The sequence below is a fragment of the Patella vulgata genome, chromosome 5 (genome assembly GCF_932274485.2).
Source record: "Patella vulgata chromosome 5, xgPatVulg1.2, whole genome shotgun sequence".
NCBI lineage: Eukaryota > Metazoa > Mollusca > Gastropoda > Patellidae > Patella > Patella vulgata.
In genome coordinates, this window is record NC_065883.2 from 67,840,487 (window position 1) to 67,852,727 (window position 12,241).

At 37.5% G+C, this 12,241-nt stretch overlaps 1 protein-coding gene across 1 annotated transcript; it reads right to left on the minus strand.

Moving 5' to 3' along the window:
• Positions 1–633: 633 nt before the first annotated feature.
• LOC126822018 (proton-coupled folate transporter) lies at positions 634–11,135 on the minus strand. Its single transcript, XM_050550734.2, has 4 exons — positions 9,739–11,135; positions 5,801–5,884; positions 2,512–2,668; positions 634–978 (listed from the first exon to the last, which is right to left on the minus strand). Exons 1-4 carry the CDS (start codon positions 10,868–10,870, stop codon positions 795–797), a joined length of 1,557 nt encoding a protein of 518 aa, XP_050406691.1. The 5' UTR covers positions 10,871–11,135; the 3' UTR covers positions 634–794.
• Positions 11,136–12,241: the final 1,106 nt, after the last annotated feature.

Consider the following 12,241-nt stretch of genomic DNA (forward strand, 5'->3'; position numbering starts at 1 on the left):
AAAATAATTTGATAGCATGCCCATATATCTATATTTTGATATTTATACAGTAATCTCACAGGAGCGGTGAATAGTATAAGTAAATAAATTCCCAGATATCAACCCAGTCTGATGGATTTTGCTCTATGACAGTTCATGTCGCCAACAGTTTTGGTTCATTCTGTAACTGAGGTTCGTTGTAACAGATTGAGCCAGTAGTGCAGAATTAAATTAATATCCAAGTCGTACTCAAACTTTTCAACACCCGTGCATTATTACCATATCCTTTTTTTACATAAAAATTTTGATACTTACATTAATTACAATTTATGTTCAATTTTGAGTGCAATGCATGTACATTACATCAAATTTGTTATATGAGTGCTCACACAAACATTTGAATATTCCAATTTGAATATTTATTCAAGGCTATTCGAATACATTTTTAGTATTTGTTACTCAATGTCAATTCGAATATATATTCAAGTCTTTTTGAATATATTTTTTAGTATTATTTTTGTCTCCAACTAAGGTTTAAAACAGATACAAGAAAATATATGGATTTGAAAGAACTGCAGTTTTCAAAAATCTCAATCAAAAATGGTTCATAAACTGATTATTTCGATTTAATTTAATATTTCAATAGCATACGAATAATGATTAAGAATACTGGATTCAGTATTCAATGTGACCAATAAGATATTTTATAGATAATTCGAATAATGACTAAGAATACTGGAATAAGCATTTGATATGACCACCAAGGTATTTTATAAAAGTTTGAACATTAATTATAAAAACATCAAAGGCTGTGATTAGGCTGTGCTGGTATTATTGGCACTTAGTTGAATGAATGATATTGGTTCGTTTGCAAGACTAGAAATTTCTGACGGTTCTCGTGTTTCAAGGCGTTGTTCACCTCCTATGTTGCTTTCAGCCTGCGATTCTTCCATTGGTTCATAATCTTCGGGTTTCTTGTATGCCAGGAACTTCAATCCCCTAATAAAATAAAAGATATCCATCTATAACCTATATAAGGTTAATCAAGAACTGAAATTAAATCAGGTATAACGTCCTACTGATCTGCTCCTATACTGGGCTAATGAAGATGGGCATACACCATACAGTGTGCTATGAGGGAAATTTTGCCTGGACAGCGGCGCTACAGCCTACTCTTTTATCGACTTCCAACTCCCAGAGGATCTTTTACATGCATGCCATAATCTCATCCAAATGACTAGATAACTGTCCTCGTCAGGTCCTCTGTCCTGCATCACTGACAAGGGAGAACAGCGCCGGAAAATCTGGATGAACTTTCTCGGCCAATCAAGAAAGGCTAGAGAAATGAACTGGGGATTTAACGCATATTATTGCTGTGCCAACCTGGCTAATAATAAAGGAGGGCACATGCCATGCAATGTGCTGTCAGGGAAGTTTGCCTAGTTCAGCCCATTTCTACCCACTCTTCATCAAAGGGGTCTTTGACGTACACGCCAAAAAATACACTAGAAGTGTTTTTGCCCTATCCGAATGACAGCTAACATACTTTCCTTGTTGGCTCCACCCTTGACATGTGAGAACTGGGCTTGATGAATCTTGAAAGTTCCTCTCGACACATACCTGAATACTAGCCCAAGAGGGAAGTGTCCTATCACTTGACTATTAAGATCCCATTTGTACAATGACTGTTGTTCCAATACCCTCCCGATATCTATATATATCTACATCACATTCATACTTATGCTGACCTTAAAAATAACTTTGTTTCACCATACCCAAGCCACAATCAAGGATACTGGTCGGTAAGTATTTTTTTTTAAAGTCAAACTTGAAGAGCTACATGTAATTAAACAGTTTGATCCTTTTCCGGTGAAAACATTTGTCTTCTTTGTGGGCATACAAATCAATAGCAATGACATCAGGATTTTTAGTGAGGTACGACTCGCACATGATGCCACGAACTTGAAGCGCGGATTTCCCTTAACGATCGGGTGGGTTTTGCATTCATGGGAATGGCCACACTTTTGTCTGCAACCATATGATGCTTTTGTCTTGATTAACCAGGGGTGGTTTTAGTCTTACAATGTAAAGGACAGAGGTAAAACTAGTAATACAATAGATACTGTTCTCCATTGCCCTCCCTATATCTATTAAGTTTATACTTACCATGTACATGACAGAGGTAAAACTAATATAATAGATACTGTTCCATTACCCTCCCTATATCTATTAAGTTTATACTTACCATGTACATGACAGAGGTAAAACTAATATAATAGATACTGTTCCATTACCCTCCCTATATCTATTAAGTTTATACTTACCATGTACATGACAGAGGTAAAACTAATATAATAGATACTGTTCCATTACCCTCCCTATATCTATTAAGTTTATACTGACAATGTAAACGATACATGTAAGACTAGTAATATAATAGATACTGTTCCATTACCCTCCCTATATCTATAAGATTTATACTTACAATGTAAACGATACTGGTAAGACTAGATCTATAAAGTTTATACTTACAATGTAAACGATACTGGTAAAACTAGTAGTATAATAGAAACTATTAACACCGTCGCTCTATAATAATGTAGTGTGCCAGCGTATATCGCTGTAAACATCAATGGTCCGAGAAAAAATATCAAACTCTCACCACAGTGCATCAGGGCAAATAAACTACCTGAAAAATACATAAGAAAATAGTTTGACCGACAGTGAAATGCCATTATTGTCTTTATTGTAGATATGGCTCAATATTACCACACCAGGATTCATAACACAGAGAAAATTCCAGCCTGTTATTTCATTGAGAAATGAAAGGAAATGAAATGGGTTTAACGTCCTACTGTTCTGCTCCGAACTGGGCTAATGAAGACGGGCATAGGCTATGCAGTGTGCTATGTGGGAAATTTTGCCAGGACAGCAGCACTACGGCCTACTTTTACATCAAATTCCAACTGTCAAGGGATCTTTTATGTGCACGCCAATATGTACATGTACACGGGACCTCGTTTTTTTCGTCACTCAGCCACCGTGACCTCTATTCCCTTGAAAGTGCCAGTGGTGCAGGATGGAGGGTTCAACAAGGATCAGTGTCTAGCACGGTACCACAAAAAACTAAAGTCCTGTGTAAAGAACCCTCGGCAGTTAGAATTTGACTAAGAGAGAGTGAGAAATGGGATCGATGGATTGGACTGGATGGTAAAATGATTGAACATCAGGCATTTATGCTATTTGGAGGAGGTGAGAGTTGAATAGAGAGCTCTAGAGCTCTAGAGAGAAATGTGGTTTAACGTCCACTCACACAAACCAGGTCATTTCAGGACTAACATACAGTTAAATTTTATTTCAGGCGACCCTACTCCTTATCACAACCATGCCACTTGACTCAATGAGAGACCTTGTGTTTTCATACGCATGCGTTAAACCACCAGACCATCCACTGAGATGTAAATAAGGTTAGGGCACGTGATTGCTGGCAAGATTGTACATGTGGGTTAGGATTAGGGTAACTACTAAGCATTATGGCTAGGTCCAGGGTTAGTGTTAGGGTTGGGATCAGAGCAAGCACGTTTACATCTCGTGACCTTTGATGACCAAACTTGAAGTTGGCCTTATCAAATAGATCTAACGGTAGAAACACGACTGTATGGACAAAATTTCCAACATTTCCTATCTGATTGTTAAAGCCCATTTTATTTCATTTCTACATCAATTGTAATATTATAGTATAGAATCTATACTGTAGACTTTATACACTGATAAAACAAAATAAATATTAAAACTATTAATGATCAAAATAGTAGTGCAAACAGACATTTTTCTCCACTTGGGAAGAAAGAAATAAAAATCAATAGTTTAATCAGCCATTACTGATCTGATTACTGGCATTGACATGATCCACCTGGCTTATATAATCAATATACATGAGTTATTTATATAATAGATCACAGTAATATCTATACATTGTATATAACAAAACATGCAATATACGTATAACCACCAGTAATATACTACACACAACATTTCAAAACCAAGAATATTAATAAATATCATTATTATTAAAGGAGTTAAATCTCTGAATAAGGTCATAAGGTATTTTATGTTATATCAGCATTAAGTGTATTCATTGTATATTAATCAAACATGGAATAGACATGTATAAAGACCGGTAATATACATGTACAGTATGACAAAACACAGCATTTCAAAACCAAGAATATTATTAATATTATAGGAGTTCAATCTTTAAATGTGGTCAAAACAAAGTATTAAAATGAAATGGAATGCCAGCACCAAATGGAAATGAAATAGGGTTTAACATCTTACAGTTCTGCTGCGAACTGGGCTAATGAAGACGGGCATACGCCATACAGTGCGCTATGAGGTAAATTTTGCCCGGACAGCGGCACTACGGCCTGCTCTTATATTGAATTCCAAATGTCAAGGGATCTTTTACGTGCACGCCAATGTGTACACTGGCCTCAGTTTTTTGTCCCATCCAAACGACTAGACAGATGTGTTTGTCAGGCCCTTTGTGGGCTTTACTGTGCCAAATATATGACAACAATTGAATAAAGTAGTGAATTCATTTTATATGCTGTGTTGTGAATAGGACAAGATCTTCAGTTTCGATTTTTTTTTTTTGAAAGATTAAGTGATAGTCAGCTTGTTTACTGATTTTAGTTTTATTTTTGGCTGAATGTGTCATTTCAATTCTGACTTTATCTATATGTATAGACCTGGCCTTTATCTATAGAACTGGGTGACTAAATGCAGGGATGTCCCCAGGATTTTCTGAGTGGGGGAAAAAATAGCTTGCGAGCAGTGCAAGGAAAAAAAAAATTGGGGAGGGGAAGGGGCTGGGGGCCGTGGTCTTTTATGAAAATTAAACCCTTCTTGGTGTATTTTCAGAGCATCTGCCGCCTAATTTATTTTTTTGTGGTAAGTGTAAATAAAATGGACTGTAGCATGAGTACATTAAAAATTGATCGTAAATCTGAAAGTATGACACCATTTACGACATCCAAACCTTTAACATTGGAGTGCCGTAAATTGGTCTAGGTGACCTTTTTACGGCAAGTACACAAATTTAAAGACTGTAGAATTGTAAAATAAATAGACCTACACAACTTCTAAATATAAATAAACAAAATACCAATACTTCTTTCTTTAAACTAATTTGGGATGATAGGGTCTACTACGGCACACAAAAATAAATTATGCCATGGCAGACATGATTTACGTCGGCTTTTACCATGGCTTTGCCGTTTGCAGTGGTAAATTTCGAGCACTGAGTTTGTGTACAGAGAAGGACGAAGGGGTTTAAATACGACTGGGCGGCTTTCTTCGATTTTTTCTATGTGATTGGCAGCAAAAAATAGTGCCAGGTGCAAGCGCCCGGCGCGGGCTCATCCCTGCAAATGGTCTAATGTGTGCATTTTAGATGATAAGGTATGTCATTGAGTCAACTGGTGTCTATGAATGTGACAAGGAGAAGGGTCACCTGTCCAACCTCATGGGTATTCTCTGGGTCCTCCAGGTTCCTCCCACTGCCAAAAAGAGTTTTTTTATAAAGAATATGGAAATAAAATCAAACAATATCTTAGTCCCGAAATGGTATAGGTTGGGTCAAGTGGAAGTGAAACCCCATTTCTCTCACTCTCTTTTATCAGATTATCATCTACAAATACAAAGTACATGATTTAATGGAATTGACAGAGTTCTAGTCATTTCTCCTCCTACAGTGAAAAGTAATTTCCCGATCAAAAAAAATCAGGATGATCATGCTTAAGAGATCAGTATACTTTACCTTGATCAGCGGGAGCTATATCACGTGATACCAACGATCGTAACATTGGAAATGGTAGAAGTTCAAATGCCAACAGTAGAATAGCTGAAAAATCATAAATATAAAATCTCAGAAATATACAAAAACATCACAAAATAATATATATTTTATATAACCCCTTACAAACACTGTAGTGGTCATATTGTCATCACCAATGTCTGTCAATTTTCTCACCAGTCCAGTGCTGCTTGTGCACTGTAGAATTATCAATGTTATTTTTTGTCCAAGAACTGGACCCCAAGCGCTACTCATCTTTTTGGTCTCCGCAAACATCGTATTGACTACGACACAAAGGGGCGACGGCAAGACGTACAACCTCAAGAGGATGTCACTTTCATGTCGTTAATTGATGGTCAAGTTTCGAATTTATGACATAAATTTTGAATTCTTCCAGTTCTGTGAAAATATGAAAGAATTTCCTCAACCATTCCTTCTTGGGAGCATTCATTTTAATAATTTTGCATGTAACCTTATGACCATTGACCTCAAGAAATGTAAATTGTCAAGGTTACTTTGTTATAGTGTATATGTGAATAGGTTAGCCCATTGTCAAGGTTGCTTTGTTGAAATGTATGTGAATACATGTAGGTTAGCCTACATTGTACATCATGTGTATGTTGTTTGTAAAAGTGGAATTTATTTTAAAAAACATTTGACTTTAACATTAACGTTATCATGTTTATGTTTCTATTTGTATTTTGCATCTTACATGTACACGTAGGTACAGTATAAGGTATTTTTTATTATGCATATTTTATTTCCCCCCATAGTCTCCAACCTTGTACTATTGTAGCGGTGGTCGCTGAGCGGATAACTGTCATGAAACTATATGCCAAGTTCCATCACTCTCCATTAGAACAAAAGTTATTATATTCTAACGCATCGACAAATCAAATTGTTTATCTCTGCTTAGCCATACCAGAAAACTCACCTAACAAATGTCTAAACCAAGTTTGAACAGTCTATCTGAATTAATAGCTGTAGCTGTTCTAAAAGGTTGGAAAGCCATGCAGACAAACCAAACTGAATAGTCCCGGAATACATGATGGTAGAAGAATAATAAAATCGGGAGGATTAACATCATGCTTTTCTGCTCCAACTGGGCTAATCACAATCTGATTAAAATACAGATCTATATTTCATTTCGCTTTTTTATACTTTTCATGGCCTCTACCACATGTACATTAAGATCTGACCAGTTGTATTGAAGGTTGAGTCAGGGGTCATATAAGCGGCTTTTGACTCTTTATGTCAGACATTTCATTAACCTATCATCGTGGATGTTTCTAATAGGATACCCACAGTTCTGTATAACATCTCTTCCAGATCCTAGTGTAGTAAAGACTAGTAGTAAAACGAAATTTTGAACTATAAAAACCAAAAAACCAAATAGGATTTGTGTTTTAATCAGATTGGGCTAATCAAGACAGTCATTGCCATACAGTGTGGTATGTGGGAAATTGTTCCCAGCTACATGTACATGTACCTTTCAAATCAAATGAAAACATAAGCGTACACAGGACCTCATCTAAATGACCAGACACTATTCCTTGATAGGCCCTCCTCCTACACCAAGCACTGACAAGGGGAAACCTGGCTGCAAAATCCTAAGACCTCCTGGTTAGTGAGGTTGGTCTAATTTATATCAAACTAACATTCTTCCACTGACATGGAGTCTAGTGGTGTACATGACAAGGAGTAGGGTCGCATGTCCAACCTTGTGGGTTTTCTCCGCACACTCCTGTTTTCTATACACGCAAATGAATTCTTGATATAAAATGGAACCATAGATCAGTCCCAAAATGACCTAGTTTGTGTTGAGTGACGTCAGTGAACGTTAAACCCCATTTCTCTCTCTCCACATGCCATGTAACATTTTGAGCAGAGAGCAACAGTATTTAATATCTGTTTATTTTTAATCAGCAAATAAATGTAGGTCAGGAAGATTTTTATTTAACCAAGACAGTGTACCTACATATACTTGTACTTATTCATCTAGTTAAAAAGATTTTTGTTAATTTAATAGGCGATGTCTGGTTTATGTAAATTTCCTTTAACAAAAGAAAAGGTAATTTGTAACACTCCAGGTATGCATGCACAGGTAAGTAAAATGATCTGAGTTTGAGGATTTAGTAAAGACAAGAATTAAAGGAGAATTTTAACTATTACTGTTTTATTTTTTATTTTAAAGCGGAAATTGCAAATTTTCAAGTTATATTTTTAAAATGTATTAAAATAAAGCCTTAAAATAGATGGTATCCATAAACAGTCCTACCTTGTTAAAGAATAATCCTTAATCCTATAATTCGCTATAGCCAGCTGAGAAATTGGCAAAAATATCATTTTTAACTTCAAATTCCAACGTTGAAAAATGGCTGCCCAATGTTGTCAATAGCAAAACAGGGGAGGTAATTGTGTTGTTATTTCCTGTGTCATAGATTTTTAAGGGTGGGAATAATGCCCATGATCGTATAATAGTGATTTGATAACCTATTGAGCAAAAGACATAGAAATAATTATGTTTTGACTTTCTTAGAAAATTTGAAATTCTCGCTTTAGTGTGAATTAATTAGAACAATGTAAAACATGAAATGCAATTTTATTGATCTTAAATTAACAAATCAGGATGCATGTTTGAATCAAATTAAAATTAGGTAATGAATAAAAAATATAAAAAAGTATAGTCATTGTTATTCTCCTTTAAGGCTAAACATCCTGTGGCCCCCTCCTTAGAATTGTCATAATTTAACAGGTGTGATATTATGTGATATGAATGTATTTATATCTGTGCAGGAGTGACAATATTACCTGGAAATAGGAGGAGATGTATTGCCTAATAGTAATACATTTACATGTACATGTAACTCCTGCTTTTGTTTCACATGTACCGGTACATGTTGACTTGTGACTGACCTGGACTTATAGAAATAAACATACTAATGTCATTTACACTGCCCGCTACCAGCAGAAATAAGTAAATAAAAATTTGGCACAGTTAATTCTACTACAGGTATCTGTTGTCACACAGTGACAGACAGTAGAATACAGTGTGTGCTTATTTCAATGACAATTTCTCCAGGATTAAACATCATTGCAATTGAGAGAGAGGGAGAGAGAGGGTTTAACGTCCACTCGACATAAACTAGGTCATTTCGGGACTAACACATGGTTCACTTTTACTTCAATAATTTGCATGCTCGTAGGGGTCTTTTGCAGTGGGAGGAAACCGGAGGACCCAGAGAAAACCCACCGTATGATACAGCGTGCGCGTGCTAACCATTCGGACATCCCCCCCCCCATTTCAATTGAATATGTTTTATGAGCTTGCTTAGTGTGGCAATGGGTGTATGTACTGTACATGAAACTATAATCATACCAGATATTCGTCTACATATTTAAGTCTGGAAATAAGGTACCTGTCACAGATAATGTCAGGCACAAATTGAGACTTTGTCAAGACACAAAACCTATGGTGCTTGTCATTTTGTCCGACATTGATTTGTCTTTTTTACTGATTTTATTAAATTAGCCTACTACATGTAGGCCTACATGTCCGGCACAAAGTTTAAAATACATGTATCAGGGTACTAGTAGATGACATGGAGCTGCCGCTGCACTTTTTGTGTCTATAACCTCCGAAGCCGAAAGCGGTAGGTCAACGCCACCCTAAATGTATGTTACTCCCCGGTCCGAGCTACCCCTATACATCAAATTTCAGCCTTGCCAACTTGGAACAGCCCTAGTGTACCCGCCAACCCTAAACAAACAAACAAATGACAGTCATAAATATTGATATGGATTAGTCGGTCATAAATATTACATAATAGATTAGTTTATTAGGGACTGTCATTTTGTCAAGTACAAACAGGTAAAACGGTTTCGAGAAAATAAAATCTTACCAAAGTATAAAACTGTCTCATTTTGAACAACAGCAATCCACAGTGTTCCAAGTGCTTTTGACAGGAAACCAAGAATGATGATGGTTGTGTCCGAGAGGAATCTTTTAAACAGAGCTGGTGTCAATGCCGTCGCCAAGGCAGCTACAACCATAATGACGGAAAGGAACACCCCTATTGATACGCTTAATCCAGTTACTTCCAAATGAGTTTGGTGTAAATATTTCTGACCACCCAAAAACATAACCATTGTGTTCTCTTGCCCAATATGCACAAGTGCGTAGGACTGGAAGGCCAGCGTAGCCAGCCATATTTTGATTAAAGGCTTATTTTGCCCACACTTGAAATATTTCATTATGGGAGTAAATGTGTCCTTCAGACAGTTTCCAGTGTCACGTCGTCTGTTGGGAGAATCTCGATTTTGCGGAATTTCCTGGATGAGAAAATACGAGATCAACAAAGCAATCATGCTGCAGATCAACGCAAACCAATATGGCTCTAAAAATCCACTGTCCTTTACCCAAAACCCAACCATGATATTAGCAATGGCATACGCGCCTCCATTCAGAAATTCTTGGATGGCTAAGCGTGAAACTCTCTCGTGGGGTTTGACTGAATTGATACCGAAGTAAGTAGCACCTGCTAAAAATGCTGTCATACTACCACTTAGTCCCCTAAACGCGGAAGCCATGAACAATCCATCGAGGTTCCAGCCAGTGTACATTAAAAGAACGTAAATCAAACAATACAAGACACTCCCCAAACATGGCAACCACAGCATGATTCGTCGACGACCCGTTCTATCACTAACGGCACCAAGTATAATCACAGTAATAACAGCCGGCAGACCTTCCGCAATTTGAAGTCCCAAGATGGACAATGCACTGTCATGTTCCGCTTCTTTGATTGACATACTAAGATTCGCCTGGTTCATTTCCAAAGCCATTTCCAGGAATTTTACATGATGCTGTTTGTGGATTTCCTCTGAAACATATTCCTGGAAAAGAGGAAGTGTCATGTGTCGTGACAAGAAGAAGAAAAATAGTGCCACCTCCACAAAATATTTCTGGATCGTGTCAAAATAATGCCAACACTTTTGACACTTTGGCTCTGTTTCTACTCCTGCCTGCGCCATGCTGTTGGTGGTATAAAAAGTCAATAATGTTGTTCCTGGCCTTGAATTTCTGAAAACAGAAGTCAGAAGCGAGACGCTAACTCACGCTGTAAAAACTAAAAAAGTTCACTTTTCACTGTCGAATTTCTTCTGTGGGGCCACGATATTTCACTCCACCAAAATGTCGACAGGAAACATTTATCCCTTTTAATTTATAACTCCTTGAATTTGGCTATGAGTCATATTTATTTTATCTTCCCTCGAAATCGCATCAGTCTTAGGTCATTTCAATTGATAATAAAACGGATTGTTTTGACCGACGGGATTGCCTTTGATATCAGCGCCACTGGGAAGATAACTCTACAGACACATGTCCAACTAAATGGAGTTACTTCCCTTTAAATATTAGTAGCTCTCTTTCTAGACTAAACTGAAACTTATTGACGGAAATGTACCATGCAGTGTGCCGTGAAGGAACTTTGACCAGATAACGGCGTTTTCGCCCACTTTTCTGTTATCCCATCCCCACTTTCAAACGTTCTTTTTATTGTAAGTGCCTACACCAACGTGCACGCGAACCTTGGTTTTTCGTCCCATCCGAAGAATTTTACCATGAACCTCACCAAGCCACCAGCTCTGGATAGTCCGTATTCTAATCACGTCTTTAAGAAAATAAAACACCACATCCATAATTTTAACAATAAAATTAAAGCCTCAAATTCGGTTGAACAACGAGTAAGGCGCTAGCTCATTGAGGCCACTCGGCCGTCCATGATTCGATCCAGATGATGGCCGAGGAAAATCCCGAAAATTTTCATGTGTGGTTTCCCTTTAGCAACAGTGCATGGAGCAGAACCGGAGAAGGAACAGCGTTTAGACGGCCGGGTGCTACGCACAAAGCCCTATCAAGGCCCCGGTACAAGCAACTCCAGCTTCATTTTGGCGTATATATCTTGGGGAAACTGGATTTCATTTTGCTAAAACACAGACACTGAGATTTAATACAACATATGGCATACCACAAACATGAACTACGTTTTAGTTTCACTGATGTAGCCTAATAAGCAAGACCATCAGACGCCAAAATATCAAACAGTTTTTGTTTTTTTACATAAGTATTCGTTTATTTTTTCAATACCCCAAATCACGTTGAACTGGATTCCAACGGAACTTTTTGTGCACACTTGATAGCTCACCATCACTGTAGCTTTCTACGGGCCCCGACCTGGCCCTGCTTACCTGCTAGGGACGGGATACCGTGACGGTGATGAGAGCCTCAAACCGATCAAGAACAGATCGGGACCCCACGGCGCGAAGGCCTTGGCAGGTGACTTATAGTTTTTAATTCACCATAAAATCGAGGTCCCATGTACACGTTGGCGTGCACGTAAA

Excerpts from the sequence above, each read along its gene's own strand:
- LOC126822018 (XM_050550734.2), bottom strand. The coding sequence starts at position 10,870 with ATGGCGCAGGCAGGAGTAGAAACAGAGCCAAAGTGTCAAAAGTGTTGG. Across the intron at positions 5,885-9,738 it reads TGAGACAGTTTTATACTTTG|CTATTCTACTGTTGGCATTT; the intron begins GTAAGATTTTAT and ends ATGATTTTTCAG. Across the intron at positions 2,669-5,800 it reads TATAGCTCCCGCTGATCAAG|GTAGTTTATTTGCCCTGATG; the intron begins GTAAAGTATACT and ends TGTATTTTTCAG.